This window comes from Mus caroli, chromosome 1 (genome assembly GCF_900094665.2).
Source record: "Mus caroli chromosome 1, CAROLI_EIJ_v1.1, whole genome shotgun sequence".
In the NCBI taxonomy this organism is placed as follows: Eukaryota; Metazoa; Chordata; class Mammalia; order Rodentia; family Muridae; genus Mus; species Mus caroli.
The window spans coordinates 168,893,807-168,916,092 of NC_034570.1; the positions used below are offsets into that span (position 1 = coordinate 168,893,807).

General features: G+C 45.4%; 1 protein-coding gene across 1 annotated transcript in view; it reads right to left on the reverse strand.

The window, feature by feature from the left end:
- The window catches only part of Smyd3 (SET and MYND domain containing 3), a 564,623-nt gene that overhangs the window by 72,518 nt on the left and 469,819 nt on the right, over positions 1-22,286 (reverse strand). Inside the window, exon 10 of the mRNA XM_021156846.2 lies at positions 20,753-20,927. Coding sequence (XP_021012505.1) covers positions 20,753-20,927 — 175 coding nt within the window. The remainder of the gene's footprint in view (positions 1-20,752; positions 20,928-22,286) is intronic.

Sequence of the window (22,286 nt, forward strand, 5' to 3'; positions counted from 1 at the left end):
TATATGCCCCAATACAGGGGAATGCCAGGGCCAAGAAGCAGGAGTGGGTGGGTAGGGGAGCAGGGCAGAGGGAGGGTATAGGGAACTTTCGGGATAGCATTTGAAATGTATATAAAGAAAATATCTAATAATAAATAAATAAATAAATAAATAAAAATAAAGGTAGGGATTTTGTTTTGTAATGATTTTACATTAATAGAATATTTTTTCAGTAGCATAGAAGAGTCCCCATGAGCCCCATCCTCAAGTTCCTTCCAGTAATGATTTACACTACTGAGCAACACTTACCAAAACTGAGAAATTCGTATTGGAATGTTATTGTTGATTAACTCCAGATGCTAACCGACTCTTGTTAGTTTCCTGGTAGTGCAATCTTGCTGTTCTGAAATCTGTATCATCTACCCTGTCTCCCCAGTTTTCACTGACCTGCACGTGTCTCAGTCTTCCCTGTCAGCTGTGAAGAGCGGTGTCGGGTGCTCTGCACAACTTCTGACTCCATCTCTCACTTCTCTCAATGCTCAACACTGTTCTTCTCATTGTATGAGATCCGAGAGAATACATACCCACCTCCCACCACCAAAGAGGCTAGCCTCAACTTGTGGGAGGAGCTTGCCAAGTTTCTCTACTGCAAGGCATAGCTATCTCCCCCCCACCTTTTTGCTAATGTTCTAAAATATATTTTAAGATATACTAAAAGGCTCACTTTAACTTAAAGTTCAAGTTGGTGGGCTCGTTATGGTAAGGACTCACTCAATGCTACTATAGCAATAGGCAGATATTCATGAAGATGGCCAAGGTCCCTACTTCTTGTGCAGGTTAAGGACAGGCTCTTTTCCCCTCATCTGAACTCCATGCTTCCTTGCCAGCTTGGTGATAGGCAGGTTCATTTTAAACAGAGCCAGTGGATTGGGTGGGGGTGGAGCAAGATACCAGATACAGTCACTCCCAGGATCCTACCACCTGAACCTTATCCCCCATGCTCACCCTAGTCCCACACCACATCTGTCATCCAGTAAACAATACTTACTACTCCACAAATTAATGTGACCACACAGCCCTTCTCCCTTGATAGCCTTCTCTTCAACAAAACTTACTAACCCCATTTAGTGAAGTGAGAACTGAGGAAAGGGGGCTGAGCCAGGGCCTCTCAGCAACTACTGACTGGGCTGTTTGCCTCAAAGTTGCTCTTGAGAACCTCTGATACCCTTAGCCACTGATACATTTAAATGAATTTATATGGCATCTGATCTATTGGGGCTGTGGGTGGGTGGACTTTCTCAAGGTCCTATGGAGTGGTTGTTCCTTGGAAACACATGAAAAAGTAACTAGTCTACATGGGCAGCCAGGCCCAGAAAAAAATGACCCCTTCCCCTCCCAAGGTCACACTAGAACCGCTTGAGATAGCACTATAAATAGGGATAGGCTACACACCAGCACCCCCACCAACTTCCCTATCCTGTAGGTGGCAAGACCCATCTGGGCTCTTGAAGAGTTGACTTCAGCATCTTTGGCCGCCATCTCTGAGGAATTACACACTTGGCATCTGGCAGGCTGGAGGTGCAGAAACTAAATCATGACAGACATCCTAGGCAGCCTCCTCAGATCAAAGCCCTGAAGGGACAAATGTCCTCTTCGGACTACAGCAGCACTCGCGGTAATCTTCATTTCGGCTCATAAGCACATGGCCAAAGAGGAAACCCAATGTTGTTCAGACCCAGGCTCTGCCTCAGCTACTGACAAGGTCTTTGAGGACATGGGATTATGTCTGTCCTCGTAAACGACATCAGGCATGCGGCGTGTACACACAGGTTTGTGGGGCCATCCATCAAATAAACAGCTCACACAGGGAGTCTCTGGGGGAACTCCCCGTTATAGGAATTTGGGCGTTTTTAATTATAAGATAAGGTGATCAGAGATAAATAAGGGTAGCTACTCATCTGTTGTCTTTTATCAAATGAAGACCGGTGTGGGATTTCCCCCTCAGTGTTGGGAATGGAAAATCGCAGGACTTCCTGCATGCCAGGCAAGAGCTGAGCTGTACCACTGAGCTTTAGACCCGGCCCTGCATGCTAGAAAAACCAAAGAAACCATGACAACAGGACTTATGAGACTAAAACTTAAATAGGTTAGAGTCCAAATAGACAGAAAGGGGGTGGTAGGAGCCAAGCCACCTCTTTTAATTGGTACAAGGACCAGAAGGGCAGGAGAATCAAAACACAGGTGAGTCTGAGCCCAAGCAAGTGGATGGCCACAGAGGTCTTACCTTCTAGGCACCAGCAGATGCTGCGATGCTAGTGCTTAGCAAACAGACTTTGACAGTCAGAGCTTCCACACTTTGACCTTAAGCAGCACTGACTCTTACAATATGGATGTCCCTAAAAGGCAGGCTGCAGAAGGACCAGTTGGAAGACCCAGTGAAACAGATGGGCCTGAGAATGCGCTCTAGAAAGACCCATAGAGCAGGGTGGTGGTGGTGCACACCTTTAATCCCAGCACTTGGGAGGCAGAGGCAGGCGGATCTCTATGAGTTCAAGGCCAGCCTGGTCTACAGAGTGAGTTCCAGGACAGCCAGGGCTACATAGAGAAACCCTGTCTAAAAAAAAAAAAAAAAAAAAAAAAAAAAAAAAAAAATCCACCGGGAGAAAAATACAGGCTTCCTCATGCAGCATCCGGAGGAACAGTGACATGGGAGGGAAGAGGTACAAACAGAAAAGACAGAAAAAGGAGGTGGGGGTGTCTTCAGCCAACTTTATTCCAGACTTGCCTTTCACTAGCACCAATGAACTCAGGTCACCAACTAACCTTGTGGACAATGAGAGGCCCACACTCCATAGGACTTTATCTGCTTTGTTACCTACCCAGAGCCACAGGTGGGTCCAGGGTGGCCCAGGATAACCCTTTTCAATGGATAGACTCTCTGTGTAGCTTCTAGAAGGCAAGAGAGCCTGGGAGGTCAGCCTATTTCCTACCAGATACAAGGATCCTAGCTCCAAGGGATCATTAGCCATTCTGCAGGGTGTCACCACCCAGGACTCTCCCAAACCACCGGTTTTATTAAGTTAAAAACAGGTTTATACCTCTTGGCTAGTTACATATACTTCTGTGGCCAGCACAGGAGGGTGATCCTGTTTGGACTAGATACGGAGGCAGGGGATTAAGGAGGGTGAGAGAGAATAAGGTGAGCCCCAGTTCAGTAAAAGACAGGCTGACTGAAAAAGCTGAGGGTCACTGACTTCAAATAAAGCACTGCTCTGAGATCCTGATACCCCTCACTCCCACCCACAGTCCCATGTTTTCCATCTCCTCTGTGCTCACGTACAAGCTATGGTCACACTACAGAGCTTGGCGCCACTGGGTAGATCATTCTTCCCAAAAGGCATCTCCCTGAGAGAGGAGTCTCTTCAGGAAGGTTGATTTCAGGTTCTGCTAAAGAGCACCTAAGGCACACATGTGTAGTCATGGTCTTGTGTTCCATCTGCTGCTGGACACTTCACAGGGAGCTGTTTATGGTAGCTGCTAGCAGATGGTTGCTGCTGTGTGTGGGCGTACATCCCTAAGTCTCACACAGAGAGGAAGAGGAACTTAGCCCTCTCTAACTTCCAGCTAGGAATGGCACCAGAATTACCACGAAGCCTTAATGTGGATGTAGGCTGGCTCCAGCCCCTTATTCTGAGGCTTCTGCTATCATCAGTGTTGAAAACCCTCGGCCAAGCAGAGGGATTCAATTGGATTTGCCAAGTTACCAGGGTGCCAGGAGGAAGCCCACTGCCATCCCTCTGGGCCCAAGCAGTCAGAGTTTATCAGGAATGGGAGCGATTTTCCAAATAACATAAGTTGTAATTAATATTTTAATAATTATATGTTAAATATGCCATAGAAGGTGGAGGTGTGGCTCGGTGATACAGGGCACACGTGAAGCCCTGGGTTCTGTTCCCAGCCCAGCGCATGCGTATGCATCTATATCTGCCCACGTAGGAAGATTTATCCAGCCGAGGATTAAGATACAGTCATGAGCAATCAGAACAGCAACGGACATGCAGTCTCCTGTAGTGTAAGGAGACCTTGTGACTTGGTTCTTAGATTGTGGGAAAGTCCTACATGGCTGTGCATGAGGATGGGGCCAACGGCTATTCACCAAGTGGGAAGCAATTATTCTAATGCTGCAGTGAGCTGACTTCTGGTGAATCGAGGTCCTGGGAAGGGTGGAGACAAGGATATGCAGGGGGAGAGGGGATGAAAATTAGCTTCAGGGAAGTCCGCATTAAATTGCTTTTAAATTCTTGTCTCTCTCCACCTGAACTTGTTTGTATAGCACAGGCTGGCCTGGAGCTTGCAGGCCTGAACCCACCTACTGTGCTGAGTGCTGGACTTCCGCATATGTGGCATCACACCAGACCTACCTCTGAATGCGTCACTATGACCAGCCTGGAGTGACAAGGTCAGATTAAGGGGTTTGGTGAGTGTGAAACTCAGTACAGGGGGTATCTCTGCCTGGAGCTGCCTGGAGACTTCTGTTAGCTCTGATTAGTTGAGCCCAGCCTTCTGACAGACAGACAGACAGACAGACAGAAGCCATCTCCTCCAGGCGCCACCGCCTCATATTTCTACTCAACACACACAGAGTGTGTCTGAAGAAAGGCAAGCATGAATTATGCTTCAGTGGAAAGTTGAAAAGCAAGGAGGGTCAGTCAATTCTCTGGGACGAGTCTGCAGCTTGACACTACGGCACGCGCACGCGATTCACCTCTGCAGGGCAGACATTGATTTTCCCACCTGGGAGCTGCACTGAATTAGCTGGCGGCTGGAAGTCCCATCCCCGTGATCTCCGAGCCCTTTCAGTCCCCATGGAACTTCCATTTTATTTAAAGTCTATGAAACAACATGAGATGAAGTCTCACTGAGAAACTGGAATGGAGAGGAGGTGTCAGTATTTCTGTTGCTCAGAGAAAATGATTTCAAAGGTAATTTCATAACTGAAACTGAGGGATGTGAGGGCATGCAGGGTTCTTGGCTCAGTTCCTCCTGGGCAAAAGGGCAGTCTCCCTCCACCCACAGCAATGCCAGGGCCACCTCGAGGAAGGCCCTGTTCCTTGTCCTAGGATCATGGACACAGGTTTCACTCTGAAGCTGTCCGTCATCTTGAAGGACAGGTGGTGGGAAGAATGTTTCAAGTGTGAAATATTTCACCCCTGACTGGGTGTGTGGCCTTGGTAAGGCATTCAGCTAACCAAGCCACGGCTTTCAATCTAAATGGAGACAAATCACATCTGTTGTATGCGGGACGGATCTAGGTTTAATATGGAAGGTCACTCTGATAAAGAAAAAAAAAAGTGTCAGAAAGTTGAATGGCTGGTTGAAGCATTTGTCCAAAGATGGCCTACTGGAAAGGAGCTGGAGATGCCTGATATTCCTTGGCTTAGTGTTGATGAAGAGATTTTTAAGGCTTGGGAAAATTGCAATGTTAGAGTGGGCACTCTGTCTAAAACCTAATCCTCCATGATGGGAAGGGCTAGAATACATGCCCTTCACTAATCCTACAAGACACAAAATAGTGAGAGGGCACCAGCACATTAGAAGAGCTTTGTTGTTGCCCTTTTCCTTGTGGCAGGCCTGAGGGTTGGAGATGCTGCAGTTGCTGCTCAGTTGGATGAATTAAATGCAACAGGTTCTGTTGGGTTCCAGAGTAGCAGGGGCCAGGTGGCAGTACAAAGTTGCCGAAAGCAAGGTGATCCTAGCTATTGTAATTGCAGCATAGACAACCCAATGACAATATGAGCTGACCCATAGCACCAGCAAAGGGATTTTTATCACAGTGTGACCTAAGTGAACCTTTGGTACTGGCTAATCAATCATAATGTTTCCAGGTATGAAACAGAGCAAACAAACAAACAAACACACACACAAACAAACTGCTGCATTTAGGTTTGATCTGTATAAGCAGAGAAGTTCTCAAACAAATGAAAGAAAGGCTACATTGGACTATGGCAAATGGGAATCTCGGCCTGTAAACCAATTTCTAGACTTGAGCCAGTTTGCAGACCTAGAACCCTTTGTATGAAGGGATGCCCAAGTTCCCCTGAGGAAAGAGCTTGATAAAATGCCTACAGGTTTTGCTGTTAGCTGTTCTCCAGTCCTTCCCTTGAGGGACTAACAGCCTTTTACAAGGGTAACTGTACACTGGGAAAAAGAAAGCATTCAGACTTTCTGGGGTCTTTTGGATACTAGATCTGAATTGACGCTGATTCTGGGAGACACCAAGAAACATTGGGGCCCTAGAGTTAAAGTAGGGGCTCATGGAGGTTTGTTGATTAATGGAGTTTTGGCTGAAGTTTTACTTGCCGTAGATCCAATAGGTGCCTAAACTTATCCTGGAGTGATTTTCCCCATTCCAGAATGTATGATTGGAACAGACATATTTCCAAGTTGGCAGAATACTCACATTAGTTCCCTGAGCTATGAAGTGAGGGCTATTATGGTTAGAAAGGCCAAATGGAAGCCACTGAAGTTGCTTCTATCATGAAATGGTGAATTAAAGACAATATTACATCCCAGGAGGAATTTCAGAAATTAGTGCCACCATCAAGGACTTAAAAGATGCAAGGATGGTGACTTCCACCACATCTCCCTTTAACTCTCCTATCTGGCCAGTGAGGAGACAGATGGATCATGGAGAATGGTAGTTGACTACTGAAAACTTAATCGAGTCATGACTCTGATTACGGCTGCTCTACCAGAGGTGGTATGTAGATTAACACATCTCCTGGTACATGATACGCAGCTACTGGTCTAATGACTGCCTTTTTTGGGCACCTGTCCATAAGGACCATCAGAAGCAATCTGCTTTCAATTGGCAAGGCCAGCAGTATACATGTATACCTCAAGGGTATACTAACTCTCTAGCAGCCCTGTGTCATAAATTAATTAAAAGGGATTATGGTCATCTGTCTCTTCCACAAAATATCACATTGTTCCACTAAATTGATGACACTGTGCTGATTGGACCAAGTATGCAGGAGGTAGCAACCAGATTGGACTTGGCAATATTCATGTATATCACAGAATGGGAAATAAATGAAACCAAAATTCAAGGGCCTTCTAGATAAGTAAAATTCTTCTTAGGAGGCCAGTGGTTTTAGACATGCAGACATAACCCTTCTAAGACGAATGATAAGTTATTGCATCTGGTCCCTCTACCGCTGAGAAAGACACACAATGTTTAATGGGCCTATTTGGACTGAGAACACAGCACATTCCTCACTTGGATGCGTCAGTCCAGCCCACATACCAAGTGAGGCAGAAAGCTGCTAGCTTTGTTGGGGTAGGGGCTCTTCAATAGGTCCAGGATGCTGTGCAGTCTGCTCTACCACTTGGACCAGCAGACCTCATGGTACTTGAGGTGTCAGTGGCAGATAATGATGCTGTTTGGAGCATTTGACAGGCCACTATAGGAGAATCACAAAAGATACCTTTGGGATTTTAGAGAAAGGCTCTACCATCATCTACAGACAACTACATTCCTTTAGAGAGGCAGTTCTTGGCTTGCTATTGGGCCTTAGTGGAGACTGAATGTTTTATAATGGGCTACCAAGTAACCATATGACATGAGCCACCCAACATTATCTGATCCACCAAGCTATAAAATAGTATGTGCACAGCAGCAATGCGTTACCAACTGGCAATGGTATATACACGATCAGGCCTGAGCAGGGCCTGAAAGCAAATGCAAGTTGCATGAAGAAGTTGCCCAAATGCTTATGGTTTTTACTCCCATTACAATGGTGTCTGCTGCCAAGCATGCTCAGCCTCGTGGGGTGTTGCTTATGATCAGCTGACTGGGGAAGAGAAGACTAGGGTGTGTTACACTGAAGTTTCTGCAATATTATGCAGGCATCCCTCAGAAATGGGCAGCTGCAGCATTATAACAACTTTCTGAGACAACCGTGAAAGATAACAGGGAAGGGAAATCTTAACAGTGGGCAGAACTTTAGGCGGTACAAGTAGTCATAGTCTTTGTTTGGAAGGAGAAACACCCAGATATACAGTTGTTCACTGATTTATGGGCTGTAGCAAAGGATTGGTTGGATGGTCAGAGACCTAGAAAGAGCAGAACTGGAAAATAGGTGAGAAAGACATCAGGGAAAAGCATGTGGATACATCTCTTCATAATGGCTGAAGCATGTGAAATGGCTTGTGTCTCATGTAAATGTTCATCAAAAAATGACTTCAGCAGAGGTGGTGTTCAACAATCAAGTAGATAGGATGACCTGCTCTGGGGACCATCTGCCTCTTTCCCCAGCCATCCCTGTCATTGCCTATTGGGCCCATGAACAAAGTGACCATGGTGGCGGAGATGGGGCTTATGCATGGACTCAACATGGACTTCCACTCACCAAGGCTGACGTGGCTACAGCTGCTGCTGAATGCCAGATCTGCCAGCAGCAGAGACTGACACTGAGCCCCAGCCAGATATGGCAGCATTCCCCATGGTGACTAGTCAGCAACCTGGTGGCAGGTTGACTACACTGGATCACTTCCTCTGTGGAACGGATAATGGTCTGTCTTTACTGGATCGGATGCTCATTTTGGTTACAGATTTGCTTTCCACCATGTAATGCTTCTGGCAAAACGACCACTGGTAGACTTACAGAATGCCTAATCCACTGCCACTGTATTCTGCACAGCATCACTTCTGATGAAAGAACTCACTTCCCAGCCAGAGGAATGTGACAGTGGGCACATGGTCATGGAAGCCACTGGTCTGATAGAAAGATGGAATGGCCTTTTGAAGACACAGTTACAGTGCCAACTAGGTAATAGCAGCCTGGATGGCAGGGGCGGGGTTCTCCAGAAGGTGGTGTATGATTGAAGGCAGTGTTCAATAATACGGTAAAGTTTTTTTTTCCATAGCTAGGATCCACGGGTCCAGGGATCAAGGGATGAAAAGAGGAATAGTTCCATTCACAATCATCCCTAGTGGCCCCCTTGAAAAATTTTTGATTTCCCAAATTCTGCTGGCCTAAAAGTTTTGGTCTACAAGTGATATGTGCTCCTGCCAGGAACCACGACAAACATTCCGTTGGATGAGACACAGATGGCACCCTGGCCGCACTGGGCTTCTAATGGCCTTAAGCCAACAAGCTATGAAAGGAATAACAGTGTTTAGAGAGATGATTGACTCAGATTACCAAGGAAAAACTGGATTGCCTTCTCCACAATAGAGCTAAGAATATCTAAAGTATAGGAGACACTTTAGTGTCTTACAGTACCATGTCCTGTGATAAAGGTCAATAAGAAACGATAACAACCTAATGCAAATAGGTAAGAAAGGGTATAGATTAGTCAGGAATGGAGGTGTGGGTCACTCCTCCAGGAAAAGAGCCAAACCCTGCTGAGCTGCTTGCTGAGGTGGAGGAAACACAAAATACTTAGTAGAGGAAGGTAGCTATAAATACCAGCTAAGACCATACGACCAGTTACAGAAACGAGGATTATGACCAACACGAGTGTTTCTGTCATATTTTGTTAATAATGTGGTTTGTATGGAAATTTGTATTTTCTTTCATCAACTTCCTCATTATGTAATTAAGAGAATTTTAGTTGTTCTCATACTTAAATTTGGAGATAATCAGAAGAATGTCCCTCAAGGAACATTACCACCTATTGTAAACTTTGTAATGTGTTTGTGGTTGTATGAGAGATAGTTCTATCAGTTTAGGTAGATTTATGACCTTGTTGAATGTATAACGTGTTGTGATTGTATGTGGGATACTTATATCATGTTACGCATAAATACGACCAGGTTACTGTTTTCGTTTTGAAATTAAGTATGGCATAAGGAGATATTATTGTGTGTCGAGTTCATATGCGGTGGTTGTGGTGGCCATTCTTGGTTGTCAACTTGACTAAATCTGGAATTAATTAAAGCCCAAGTGGCTGGGTTCACCTGTGAGGGATTTTTTTCTCAATTAAATAATTTGAACTGGGAAGACCCACTTTTAATATGGGTCTTTTGAGATAGGAAGATATACCTTTAATTCAGTTTTTTTTTTTCAGGTGGGAAGATCCACATTTAATCTTGGGCACACCTCTTGCTGGCAGCCTATATATAGTCATTCATTGTATCAGTAACTCTAAAGTCTAGAAAACCCTAATACAGGAACCATCCCTCCCACCTACAGCAACCCCAGGGCCAATTCAATGCATACCTCACTATGTGCATTGAATCTACCAATGCATGCCTACTATGTGCACTGAATCTACCTACTATGTGCTAGGTCACTCATGCAGGAAACAACTGTAAACAGAACAAACTATTCTACCACATCATCATCTACAACAGAATGTTCTCTAACCTTGGCCACAAAGCAAACCCAGAGCAGCAGGACAACCTGCCTGCCCTAGCTCCTCTCTGGCCCCTCGAGGGTCCTGATCCCCACCTCTGGTTTTCCTTCCTTCCCTGCCACTGGCTTCTTACTGCCTTCCATTCTGAGAGCCCAAACGTATAATGTAGGCTTTCTATCCCTTTCATATATGAAGGTATAGTCATCGCCTAGAGTAAGGGTGGGAGCAGGTTGTATTTGAGAAGATTGGAGAGTGCAGGCATAAACTTCGGGGGGGGGGGCTTCAAAGCCACTTGACTGTTTATTACAGGGAGGGATTATGTATATGTAATTTATATCAAGAAAGTTGTTTTAAAATATAAGCAATGAAGAAAAGCCCCAAACTCAAAACAAACAAACAAAAATTACCAAGAAATCAGAGCAAATAGAGCAAAAACTGAACTTGAAGAAAATTAAGATCATCTAGCAAATGAAAGAGAATTAAAAAAAAAAAACCCTTAGGTTTCCAAGATGCAGAATCGACAAAAGTTTAAAATAAATAAATAAATGCATAAGGAGGGGAGCTATACACCAAAGATCAAGATTGTATTCCTGTAAATTAAAAAATAAATTTGATGAAATACAAAATCCAATTAATGACCTGGAAGATAAAAATCCCAGATAGCCTCTAGAACACAAGAGATGCAAGACATAAAAACAGCTTAACAAGTGACATCTTCAGAAAAACAGAGAAGACTAAATTAGAAAAGAAAATAGACAAATTTCAACAGGGATAATAGCAAGACAAGAGTCTTTAAAATAAAATAGACTTGCATGAATGAAAAAAAAAATGCTTAGGCCTAAACACATCAAAGAGCTATTCCTGACCGCTTGCAGAAGGACAAAGTGGGCAGATCAAAGGAAGTGAGTCCGACAGGCTCCTGAGACAATGCTCGCAGGAGCCTGGCAACAGGTCTTTGTGCCTGTCATTGAAAATGACTTTGAATTGAGAATTTTATATTCACATCCTCTGTGGTGAGTGAGGGAGACAAGCCTCCATCTTCCATAGTCAGAAACAAGGGAAGCTAGCTACAGCTCAGAGGATGAGAAAACCTGCAGTATGTCGTTTGATGTTTCAAGGAAGCCAATAAAAGAATGCTTTTTCTTTTTAATGTAAAGTGTGATGAGGGTTGGAAAAATAGAATACATTTAGTTAGTTAGGTTTATCTGTTGTTTATTTATTGTTGTTTGTGTGTCTGGTTTTGAACTTGTAATGTAGTCAGAACTGACCTTGAGTTCCTGACAACTCCATCTTCCCAGTGTTGTAATTACAAGCATGTCCCACCACCCTTGGCTTATTTAGCTCTCTCTCTCTCTCTCTCTCACTCTCTCTCTCTCTCTTTCTCTCTCTCTCTCTCTCTGTGTGTGTGTGAAAATAATTTCATTAGTAGATACAAGTTTGAAAATGTTACTTAGGGAATCATAACAAATAGGAATGATATCAGGAAAAATTCAAAAGAAGCAGTGAAGAGAAGAGAACCGCAGCAGAGGCAGCTGGGTAGGTGGGCTAGTAGGTCAGGCATCCAGACTGAAAAGCTCCAACCACACTGACAAGCAACTGCTGGCAAACTTTCATATCTGGAAACAATGTAGCAGGCTTTGCATGGGGCCTTGGTAACAGCAAAGTGACCTGAAACCACTATTCACAAGCTAGGGGGGACATTATCTCCATGAAACTTACTTTGGAGAACACTGTTTAAAGAACAAAGGCATTTGCCTGTGCTTGGAGCCCTGGGGACAGAGGGCTCATGGATGATCAAGAAGCAGGTCAAAGGGACTAAATAAGATTCCTTGAAAGGGATGCTGTGTTCCCATAAACCCAGATAAACTACATTGTATCTACCCATCTCAACAGGGATTAGTGTCTGTTCTCATTAGTTATTTTTAGATTAAAAGCTATCTTCTCATTGAAAACTCATGAGTACCAGTGGGGTACTTGCTTTCTTTCGGCTCTCTGGGTCTCAGAGGGCCTGAGCAGGACCCTCCTGGCTTTCCCATTTCCATATCCTGGTCAAGTGAAAAGGGCCACACAGTGCTGGCAGGCAACACCGAACTTATAAACCTAATGCCAGCTTTAAAAAAGCAGCTCCTGTCCAAAATGTCCTCTTGGATGTTTTTAGGACTTAAAATCTATCTTCTTATGGTTAGGAACCATTTTAATTTAAAAATATATGCCATATAGCTAATCCTAATGATTTGTATATATTGGTATATACACAGATACCCTGCATATATACTGTGTAGAAGTAGACGTCATTTGTGTTAGCTTACTGCTACCTAAGCTCCAATGTAGACTTCTGATATACCCCTGCTCATTTTTGATACCCACCAAATGTTTCTGACTAAAATGATGTTTTTGAGCTTGGTTTTGTCCCCTGAAGTATTATTTATTCTTCCCAGCTTTGAATCCCTTGAAAAATATGATTGTGTAAGTTCTATTTATTCATTTTATTCATTCAGATAAAAATGATGACTTAGGATCATATTTTAAAGGCCACTTAGAGGCATATCCCCACTCATTTCCCCCAAAGGGTCCATCCATCTGCTAATAACTAGGGAGCAGAAACAGCTGTTTCAAAGGTGTAACTAAATCTCACCAGTTCGTATTTTTCTATTTATAGAAAATGTACCAGAGATGCTTTCAGACTTCTTGCTGAAATCCAGGTGTACTCTCCTGGCGGCATCTCCAACATGAACAGAGCTGTCTACCGACTGAAATAGATGATACACACCAGGGGCCAAGAACCTTCGCAGAACTAAGTGGGCACGCCAGCTCTGTGACTTGTGTCCCACAGATGTGACCTTGCCTACCTCCCAGATCCACCTTTTCCTTATAATTAAGTCTTCCTTTGAAGCAGCCGGCTTAGTCCACGTGAGCTTTGCTGCTGCCTCTGAGAGTCTGGGAATTGGCTCTTGCAGAATTCCGATGTTGCTTTCTCTGCTGGTCTGGCTTGTTGGCCTTTGGATCTCTTTCCTCCCTTTGAATTCTTTTCTACATGACACTTCACCAGGCTATTTCTGAGTGGAAGAACATTGTAGGCACCATTCCTCCAGCTGGTGGAATCTACTTATCCTCTAAGCTCCTGGAAGATGGGCATCCCATACTAAACCTACAGTCCTGAGGAGCTGCCAGTGCCTGTCTCTCTTATAACAAAATAGTTAGAGAGACTCAAAGTGGTCTCTGTAAAATGCACACTGTTAAACATGGCTCTTGGGAGCACAGAACACACCCTCTGTTGTGGGGATAAAGGGTGTGAACCGGAGGTGCTGAAAGCTATCTTCGTGTACACTGTGGGAAAGGAGTGAAGGAAGGACAGTATATAGCTTGGACGGTATCTTTGTACCCTGGATACTTTGGACCTGTCCCTGGTTGTAAAGCGCAGCGGGCAGCAAGTGCCCGTCTGGGTGTGTACATGTCAAGTTGGGCTTCTGTCAATCATGATGGACTGGTTCAAAGTCCATCTACAGTGGGAAGGCAGGGTTAGGGAGAGGAAAGCCGATCATAGCTCTCTGCAGTGTATGTGTGGTGACTCTCTGCTTTATAATCAACCAAATCTGGTGTATCTGACAACATTCCCCTCACTGTGACCAGACACTAACCCCACCCACAATCATGTGTGACGAGAAGGGCTTGTGCCTTGCTCTGTTGCTTTGGGGCCTAAGATGAGGCAGGACATCAAAGCAATAACGTGAGGTAGAGCAAAGCTTCTTACCTCATAGCAGTGAAGACAACAGAGAGGGAGGGGAAGAAGGAGGGAGGGAGAAAAGAAGAGAGGGGAGGAGGCTAGAGACACTCAAGACACACCCTTCAAAGGCATATTCCTCCAATGAAGTCCCACCTTCTAATAGTCGATCAGCTATGAAATCATTAACAGATCAGTCTCTTGATATATAAAAGGCCACCATGACCCAATCAACTTTGACTACTGTGGGACCAAATCTTCAACACATAAGCCTTTGGGGACATCTGATATCCAAACCAGAACTCAAATTCCCTCTGACTCAAAGGACTTTCTAAAAGAAGTAAAATAAATGTGCCTGAGGTTTGAGCTTTCGGCCATGGCTCTATCACTGAAGAGCAAGTCATGAGAATATCAGCTTCTTCCTCTGGAAGGCAGGCCCGGCTGAGCCCTTCCTTGGTGGGGCTGTGAGGGTTACAAGGATGGGCAAGTTGCTTAGACCACAGCAGGCTCTTAATAAATCACAGCAATCAGCCTTGGGTTTAAGAACGCCGAAAGGTGAAGGAGGGCTCTTCAGGTCCTTTTACCTACTCGTCTAGAAAGCTGAGGCTAACAAATAGCTTAAGATGCTTTTATAGTTGGCGAACTCGATTTATCTCACTTTGGGAGGACATTACAGCGATGCTTCCCATTACAAGTGAGAGCAGGCTGTTTCCTCTTTAATTCTGAAGGGCAGTGTTAGTATGATTGGTGTCCTTTGTTGTAGACAGAGCAATTTCTATCATCCATTTCACTCTCAGCAGAGCAGGGTGCTGTCTCCACATCCCCACCACTCCCGGAGCTGGGACCTCCCTTGTTCTGGGGTTCTGGCTGCCCATTGTCTATCTTACCAGCTGGCTGCACCTCTTCCCTTGGATACATTGAACAATGAGAATATTAACCATTTTTCATGGCAGTCTGCTTTAACAAGCTCAAGGGCTTTTTATTAACTCGTTCAGAGGGTGTTTTTCTTGCTCAGAATAACTTGGCTATCTCGGAAGCTGCAACTATGGTTTTGAAGGGCATTTGCTCGCCATCTTCTTGCTTCTCTCAAGGACCTCTCACTGTTCTTTACAAATGCTATCAACTTTCTCTACTCTCATCACATTTATGAGGCTTGAGAAATCAGTTTGCTTTGTGCAATTTAGTTGATAGTCCATTCATCCAACCTTGGGGAACTTCTAAAAAACTCAATATGGATTTTATTCAGAATATACAAACAAATGGCGAGGAATTTGGTACTGACCAAATTTTTATAATCATAAAATATATGCTTTATATGTAATTCAAATTAGTTTTAAACATTTTTAAGCTTTTCAACATTATATCTATCATTTTCTGCACACACACACACACACACACAGCCTACTTTCTCTTCTAAGAGGTGAGAAAAGAAAAAGAAATGGCAGCTTTGTAGATAGCTTTGTGGGTAGCTGTAACCACAAGATTGATTCAACGGGAGGAAGACACCGCATCCCAAAGATTCCCTCAGATCAGCTACAATTTGTCATAATAAGAAAGGGAAGATTCTCCGTCAGGAGAGCCAAAGAGCTTCTGTAATACCTTGGGGGAAGAGTAAGAGAAAACGTGAATGGAGATGGAAAATGTGTTTATTCCAGGAACTCTTTCATGAGTAGGAAGCCCAGAGATAATTTCTCAGGGCACATGCACTGCTCCTAGACTCTGCGGAACACCAAACAGTACAGGTTTCCAGTGATTTGGCCCCAAGGGTGGAGGATGGCTTTCTTCTTGCTTGTCTGCCCACAGTGGTAGGATTTGAAGGAAAGGGGTATTAGGATCTTTGACCCTAAGAAGAGATGCCAGAAAGAAAGATTGCCCACCAAGACAAGCCAGACAGGCAAACAACAGGGTTCTGTAGTCTGCCCCAGGAGCTGGCACAGGAAGCGGCAAAACTCAGCAGTAAGACTCCGTCCTGAGCATGCGCAACCGGAGCTGGGGGCAGGTAGTAGGTGAAGGCGCTGGCTTCTTCCCTCAGCCAGCCAGTGTCTACATGGCTGGTTAGGAAGGAAGTCTCCAGGGTGACTCTAGTTGCTCCTACCCATGCTGACAAGGGCCACTGCATACCCATGGATCTCCTGAACTCAAATAGAAGCCCTATAAGCTAAAAGGCTATTTTTTCTTTCAAGAATGACTTCTACTAGGCACACACTCATGATGACTTGAGTAGATGCAAAGGGACCAATCCTTGGGACGGGTAACTTTTACAAATAGGGAAGAGCCAGTGTTTAAGCTGCATATAGACCACCAAAAATATGGGCCAAATTCTAATCCTCCCATAATCCCTTATTTGCAGACCTCAAAATGAGACAGCATTTGGGGGTAGGATTTTTAAAGAGGTAATTGGGTTAAAATGAAGCCTTTGCGGTGGGCCTTAATCCAATCTGTGGCTTTATAAAAAGAGATTGAGACAGACAGAAAAACCTCTGGGGCACCCCTATGCAGAGGGGTGCCATGTGGGGACATGATGAGAATGTGTTGTTAAGGCATCCTGTGAAATAATTTACTAGGCTGTATCAGACTGAAGCAGACTGATGTCCAACTGGCATGCAGGGCCAGCAATGCTAATAGGGAAGGTCTTAGCTGCAGACAGCCCAGTCTATACCAGGGCCAGCGATGCTATAGGGAAGGTCTTAGCTGCAGACAGCCCAGTCTATACCAGGGCCAGCAATATTATAGGGATGGTCTTAGCTGCAGACAGCCCAGTCTATACCAGGACCAGCGATGCTATAGGGATGGTCTCAGTCCTGTCTATGTCAGGCTTTAAGGAAACAGAAAAATGAATGAAATATTAAGATCTGTCAACGAATCACAGGAAACAAAAGCACTTGATCCGAGGAGAAAATTGTATCCCTCACTGGTCCGGCCATTTCCTTGGGCTCTCAGTTAACTGTTCTCTGGAGAAAACGCAGAAGTGATGGGCTAGTCACAAAAGGGCAAGCAACATGGCAGGTGATGCCACAGCCATGTAATGTCAGCATCTCCTGGGTTACTGATACCTCCTGACTTGTAAACATGTCATGGCTGCCAGTCCCCAGTCATACTTCCCTTCTCCTCCTGCTGACCCCATTCTCCCTGACGAGAAAGGACAGACACCTGTCTAAGCTGGAATCAGCTCCTTTCATTGGCTTTTTCTCCCCAGCACTCTTCTTTTCTCCCAGCTCTCTATGGCATAGGACCATGGACATTTGCACCAGACCTCCAGTGTTCTTTCCATTGCTTCTTCTCTGCATTGCCCCCAGGTGACTTACACTGTGTCATTTCCAGGGGCACAAAAGTACTATTGTGACCAAAATGAATATCAACAAATCTCACCATAGGCTTTGATTAAGGGGATGGAGAAGGCCATGATATATTTTGAAATAAATGTAGGTCAAGGCAACTATATTACTACTACTACTTAAGGATGATGATGGTGATGATATATGATCAGAGCCACCTTATTCATATTCCCTTGAGGACAAAGTGACCTTGTGGTGGGTAGGGTAAAATTTGGAGATGATAGCTACCCAAATTTAAAGTGAGCATGACTTGAAATCGAGCAGGCAAGCAGTTAGGAGTTTGTACTGATATGCCATGAGGACCGGACCACATCAGCACACGAAGAGGAATCAAATGGTTTGACACAGTGAACAGAGTGGAAATCAAACTACGGCACGATTCTGGGATAGCACCATGTATATCTGTTGAGAGAATGAGGTATGCTTTGCCTCGGACATTTTGCTTTGTGGAAGACTTAATAAAAAAAAAAGGTCTGTAGTAAATTGCACCATAAAGCTAAGTGAGATCTATTGGGTGAAAATAAGTGAGTCGCAAAGCAGGGGGTTGAAAACAGCAGGCTCGACAAAGATGGGATCTGGACACACTGTCCTCCAAGGTCAGCAGTTGAAGCTTACCCAAGGTCACGACTGACAAAGTGCTCAGTCGAGGCTTGACCTCAATCCAGGCACGACAAATAGCACATTGACATTGTCAAATTATTCCTACAGATGGTAATCCAGTCACAGATCAGTAACCCACGCCTCCCTAACCGTTGTGTCCTTGGTTAAACGGCAGCAAAGGCTGGCCTAGAGCAGCCACAGGCCACTGTGTAGGTGACTGACAGCACATGAAAGCCATCGCCACCTCCCATTCCCTTCCTGTTCCTAGGTGGACAGGGGCTCATGGGGCATCTATCTCACCCATTGGTCTGTGCTCCCCATATCGCTGTTCTGAGCTAAAAGGGAAAGGGCAAAGTGTGTTCCTTGAGTCTCTTAACTGTGTGGGTTCTAGACTGCTCATCAAGTTGGCTCTACAGTCCCTCTGATGGCAAATGGCACGAGTCCTACTCAGTGGAAGTGGGTCAGGGCAGCATGCTGCAGAGCAATCCCTCATAGAGCCCTAGGGAGAAGAGAATGAAACAGGCTTGAAAACCTGTCTCTGTGTACGAGGACAAAACACACATTTACCAGGAGAACGTGATTGGCCAATGCCACGAAAACGTAATTGAAAGTTTCTCACACACGAGGGAATATGCTGTGGAGAACATGGCCTCATCTATGCATAAAGTTTCTGTTTGACGTGAGTGCTCGCTGGTCAAACTGCCAGCTAAGTGGGGCTGGGTCAGTGCTGTGCAGAAGTCTCTGCACATGTACGAAAGAGGATTCAAATGCAATCAGGACTTTGAGAGCTTACTGGTGGGGCAATCTAAAGGGCCATTTCAAGTTGGCCTTGGCAGGGTAGACTGGATGGCAAAGTGAAGGAAAAGATAAGGCAAGAATCTGCTTCAAAGGCCAGCCAGCCAAGGATGGGGGACCGGTACTGCCACAGAGCCCTTGGAGAAAGGCAGAATTTCTCAGTCTGTAGCTCCTGGCCTAGGTCCATCCATTCACTGTGCTGCCTGTGTTCTGGGCTCCCGAGGCCAGGCCCCAGCCTTCTGAGACTGTGCCAACCATCACAGACTGCTTGCCACGTCAACGCTCAGTGCGGCTCTGAGAGAGCGGCCTTATCTCTCTATATTTAATTCATTCTTCCAGAAAACCCACAAGATTCCTCACCCCTAACAGACATTCCACTGCTCATGGGAAAGTCTCTGGTCTCAACCCTCCAGGCAGCATCTTACACGTTAGATTAGAGCTGACTCACAGACAGCTCCAAAGCTGTTCACCACAAGGGAACAAAAGCAGCCACCTGCCAAAGTCTGGAAACACCCATGGGTCTGGAGCCACTTGGCTGGCTTGTGGGTCTCTGACACCTACCTGTTTACAGGGGCCTTGGCTACCTTCAGGTTCTTCTCAGCCCAGATCTGACTGCTGGCCTAGGGTCACACAGGATGGATATCTCTCTTGATAGTGACAGCCTGGATTCTAAACCTACTTCTATTCTTGACATGCAGAATGAGGTAATTTCCCCTCCCTGCTGTCGGTCACCCAGGCTCCCCTCCAGGGAGGACAGGCAGTGCCCCACCTGCTTCACTTAGAACCACTCCCTGTACCTGTTGTCCCATGTCCCAGAGGTCTAGGCCTGGATTCTCCCCGTGCCTCACCCTCTTTGGCTAGGCCATGTATGTATCATCTGTAGAATGGGGAAGACTACACCCAGGAAAGGTGTCCTGCTCTGCAGACACTGCCCCCTTTATATCCCATGTAGCCACTGTCTTCATTGTGGTGACCTGCCCTGTGCTGGGCACTGGGTAACTCGGCTCTCAGATTATTCATCTGCCCTGCATCCTCTCCGCTGGCTTGTTCTCAGCCTCCATTTCTCTTCTTTTTCCAGGGAAAACTGTTGCTGTACTGCCCAGACCTTTAGCACTAGACTTCAGTCTCCCTTTCCTCTCGGAGCTCTTCCACATTACAAGACCACCTAGCACATACACACCTGGAGGATCTGAGCATAGGCAGGAAAAAATAAGTCTCCATCAGCTATGGTGGCATATTCTTGTAGCCCAGGCTAGGAAAGAGGGCAGAGGGAGGAGAATCACAAGTTGGAGGCTAGCCTGGGCCACAGAGCCAGGTCCTGCCTTCAAACACATGCACATGTATGCACACACACCATGCTATGTACATATGCACACGTGTGTGCATGCACAACACATAATGTAATGAATTACTCGTAGTTCACCAATAGTTTCTTCTCTGATCCAATGACTCACTGGAGAAGAATAGTCTCCAATTCTCTTACCTGGTCACAAGATGGCTACAAGGGCCAACAATGTGCACATAAGCACTCTGACAAATGTGAATTCTGACAGAGGAGACCCACCACTATTGTTAGCCTAAGAGCATCAGATCTATCACCCTCACCTGCATAGTCGATCCAAAGAGAGGACTGAGTCATGTGCTCCTCTTTGGCCCCTCCCTATTTGTCCTTACACTGCAAGCTGCATACTGTATTATAATCACCCCTTCTCACACAGCAACAGTATTTAACTCATTTCAGAACAAGCAGAGGTCAAGGATCCTGGAAACAGCGTTACCAGTGACTGTCGGATGTGTGAAGAAACAGGAATGAACGAGACAAGGTTTGGTTTTGTTTGCTAACTGCTGGTAGGAACACTTGATGGGACAGCAGTCTTATATCAGTCAGAACAGCGGCCATCCCATCCCGAGCCCACAGTGGAGGCAGCTGAGTCCCAGCCCTGCCCTGCCCGGCACTCACCGGTACGGCTCCATGGTGCGCATGGCGTAGAACAACGCCTCCTCCAGCATCCCCAGGTTGATGCAGGCATCCATGGCACAGTCGAGCACCTTCAGCTGGTAGATGTTGATGTCGGGAAGCCGGTCGGAATTGCTGTTTATGATTGCCTGGCACAGGGCCAGAACCTGCTCCCACTCTGTTATTAACTTAGTTAAGGCCTCATTGTCTTCATCAAGAAAACACAGAAGTGAACAGAGCCGTCTAAAGCATGAAGAGCTTCCAGGCATGGGAGGGAGGAGGCTCCCATTATTTTGCACAGAAGGGCAGCCTGGAAAACGTACTTGAGAGACAAAAACCCATTCAAGTGACATCTTAGCAAAATAAATTCTGTTTAACCAACAATCGGTTCTCTAACCCAGCCTGTACTTTAGCAGAATTAAAATTCCCAAAGAAACAAACAATCCTTCCTCACCCTTGTATATCTTTCCTTTCAACTTAGTTGAGAAATGAGCGAAGGTGTTTATTAAACCGGACTGGAGTTTTTAGTTCAGCTTCCAATTGTTTACTGTGGAATTATTTCTGTTTAAAGAATCCCTCGGGAGAAAGGGGAAGCATGCACTTGCTTCTGACTCATCCGAGTGCCGGGTACGCATGCAGCCCAACCTACACCAGTGCACAGGCCTGCGGCTGGTGCAGCTGTCTGAAGAAACACATTTGTTTGTTATAAAACAAGGCGAGCCAAACCTATACTTAACTGAATACATGTATTCTTACTTGAAACCCAAACACTGAAAGAAAATATTAAAGTCTGGGTGTGATGGTGCACACCTTTAATCCCAGCACTTGGTAGGCAGGGGTAGTTGGTCGTTCTAGGCCAGTGTGGCCTACAGAGTGAGTTCTAGGACAGCTAGGACTACGTAGAGAGACAGAAAGACAGACAGAAAGAAAGAAAGAAAGATCAGAGGGAGGGAGGGAGGGAGGGAGGGAGGGAGGGAGGAAAAACTGCAGGGACAAAGATGGAGAAGAGCCTGAGGAAAAAGAGGTCCAGTGACAGGCCCAAATTGGTACCTAACACGACTACTGATGCTATGATGTACTTACAGACAGGAGTCTAGGATGGCTGCCCTCTGAGAGGCCCTACCAACAGCTAACTGAGACAAAAGTAGATACTTATACCCAACCAATGGACAGAAGCTGGGGACCCCTGTGGTTGAACTAGGAAAAGGCTGGAAGATGCTAAGGAGGAGGGTGACCCCATAGGAGGACTAGCAGTCTCAACCAACCTGGACTCCTGAGATCTCTCAAATACTGAGTCACCAACCAGGCAGCACACACTAGCTGGACTGAGGCCCCCAACACATACATACACAGCAGAGGACTGCCTGGTCTGGCCTTAATAAAGATGGATGGATAGATAGATAGATAGATAGATAGATAGATAGAAATTATTAAGAAGAGTTATTTAAGTGTTCCTTGAAGAAGGAAAAATGCTGTCTCAAGAACAAGGAGACCCACTGCTTAGTAGCTCTGACTTTCTGATTAACCATGTGCCAAT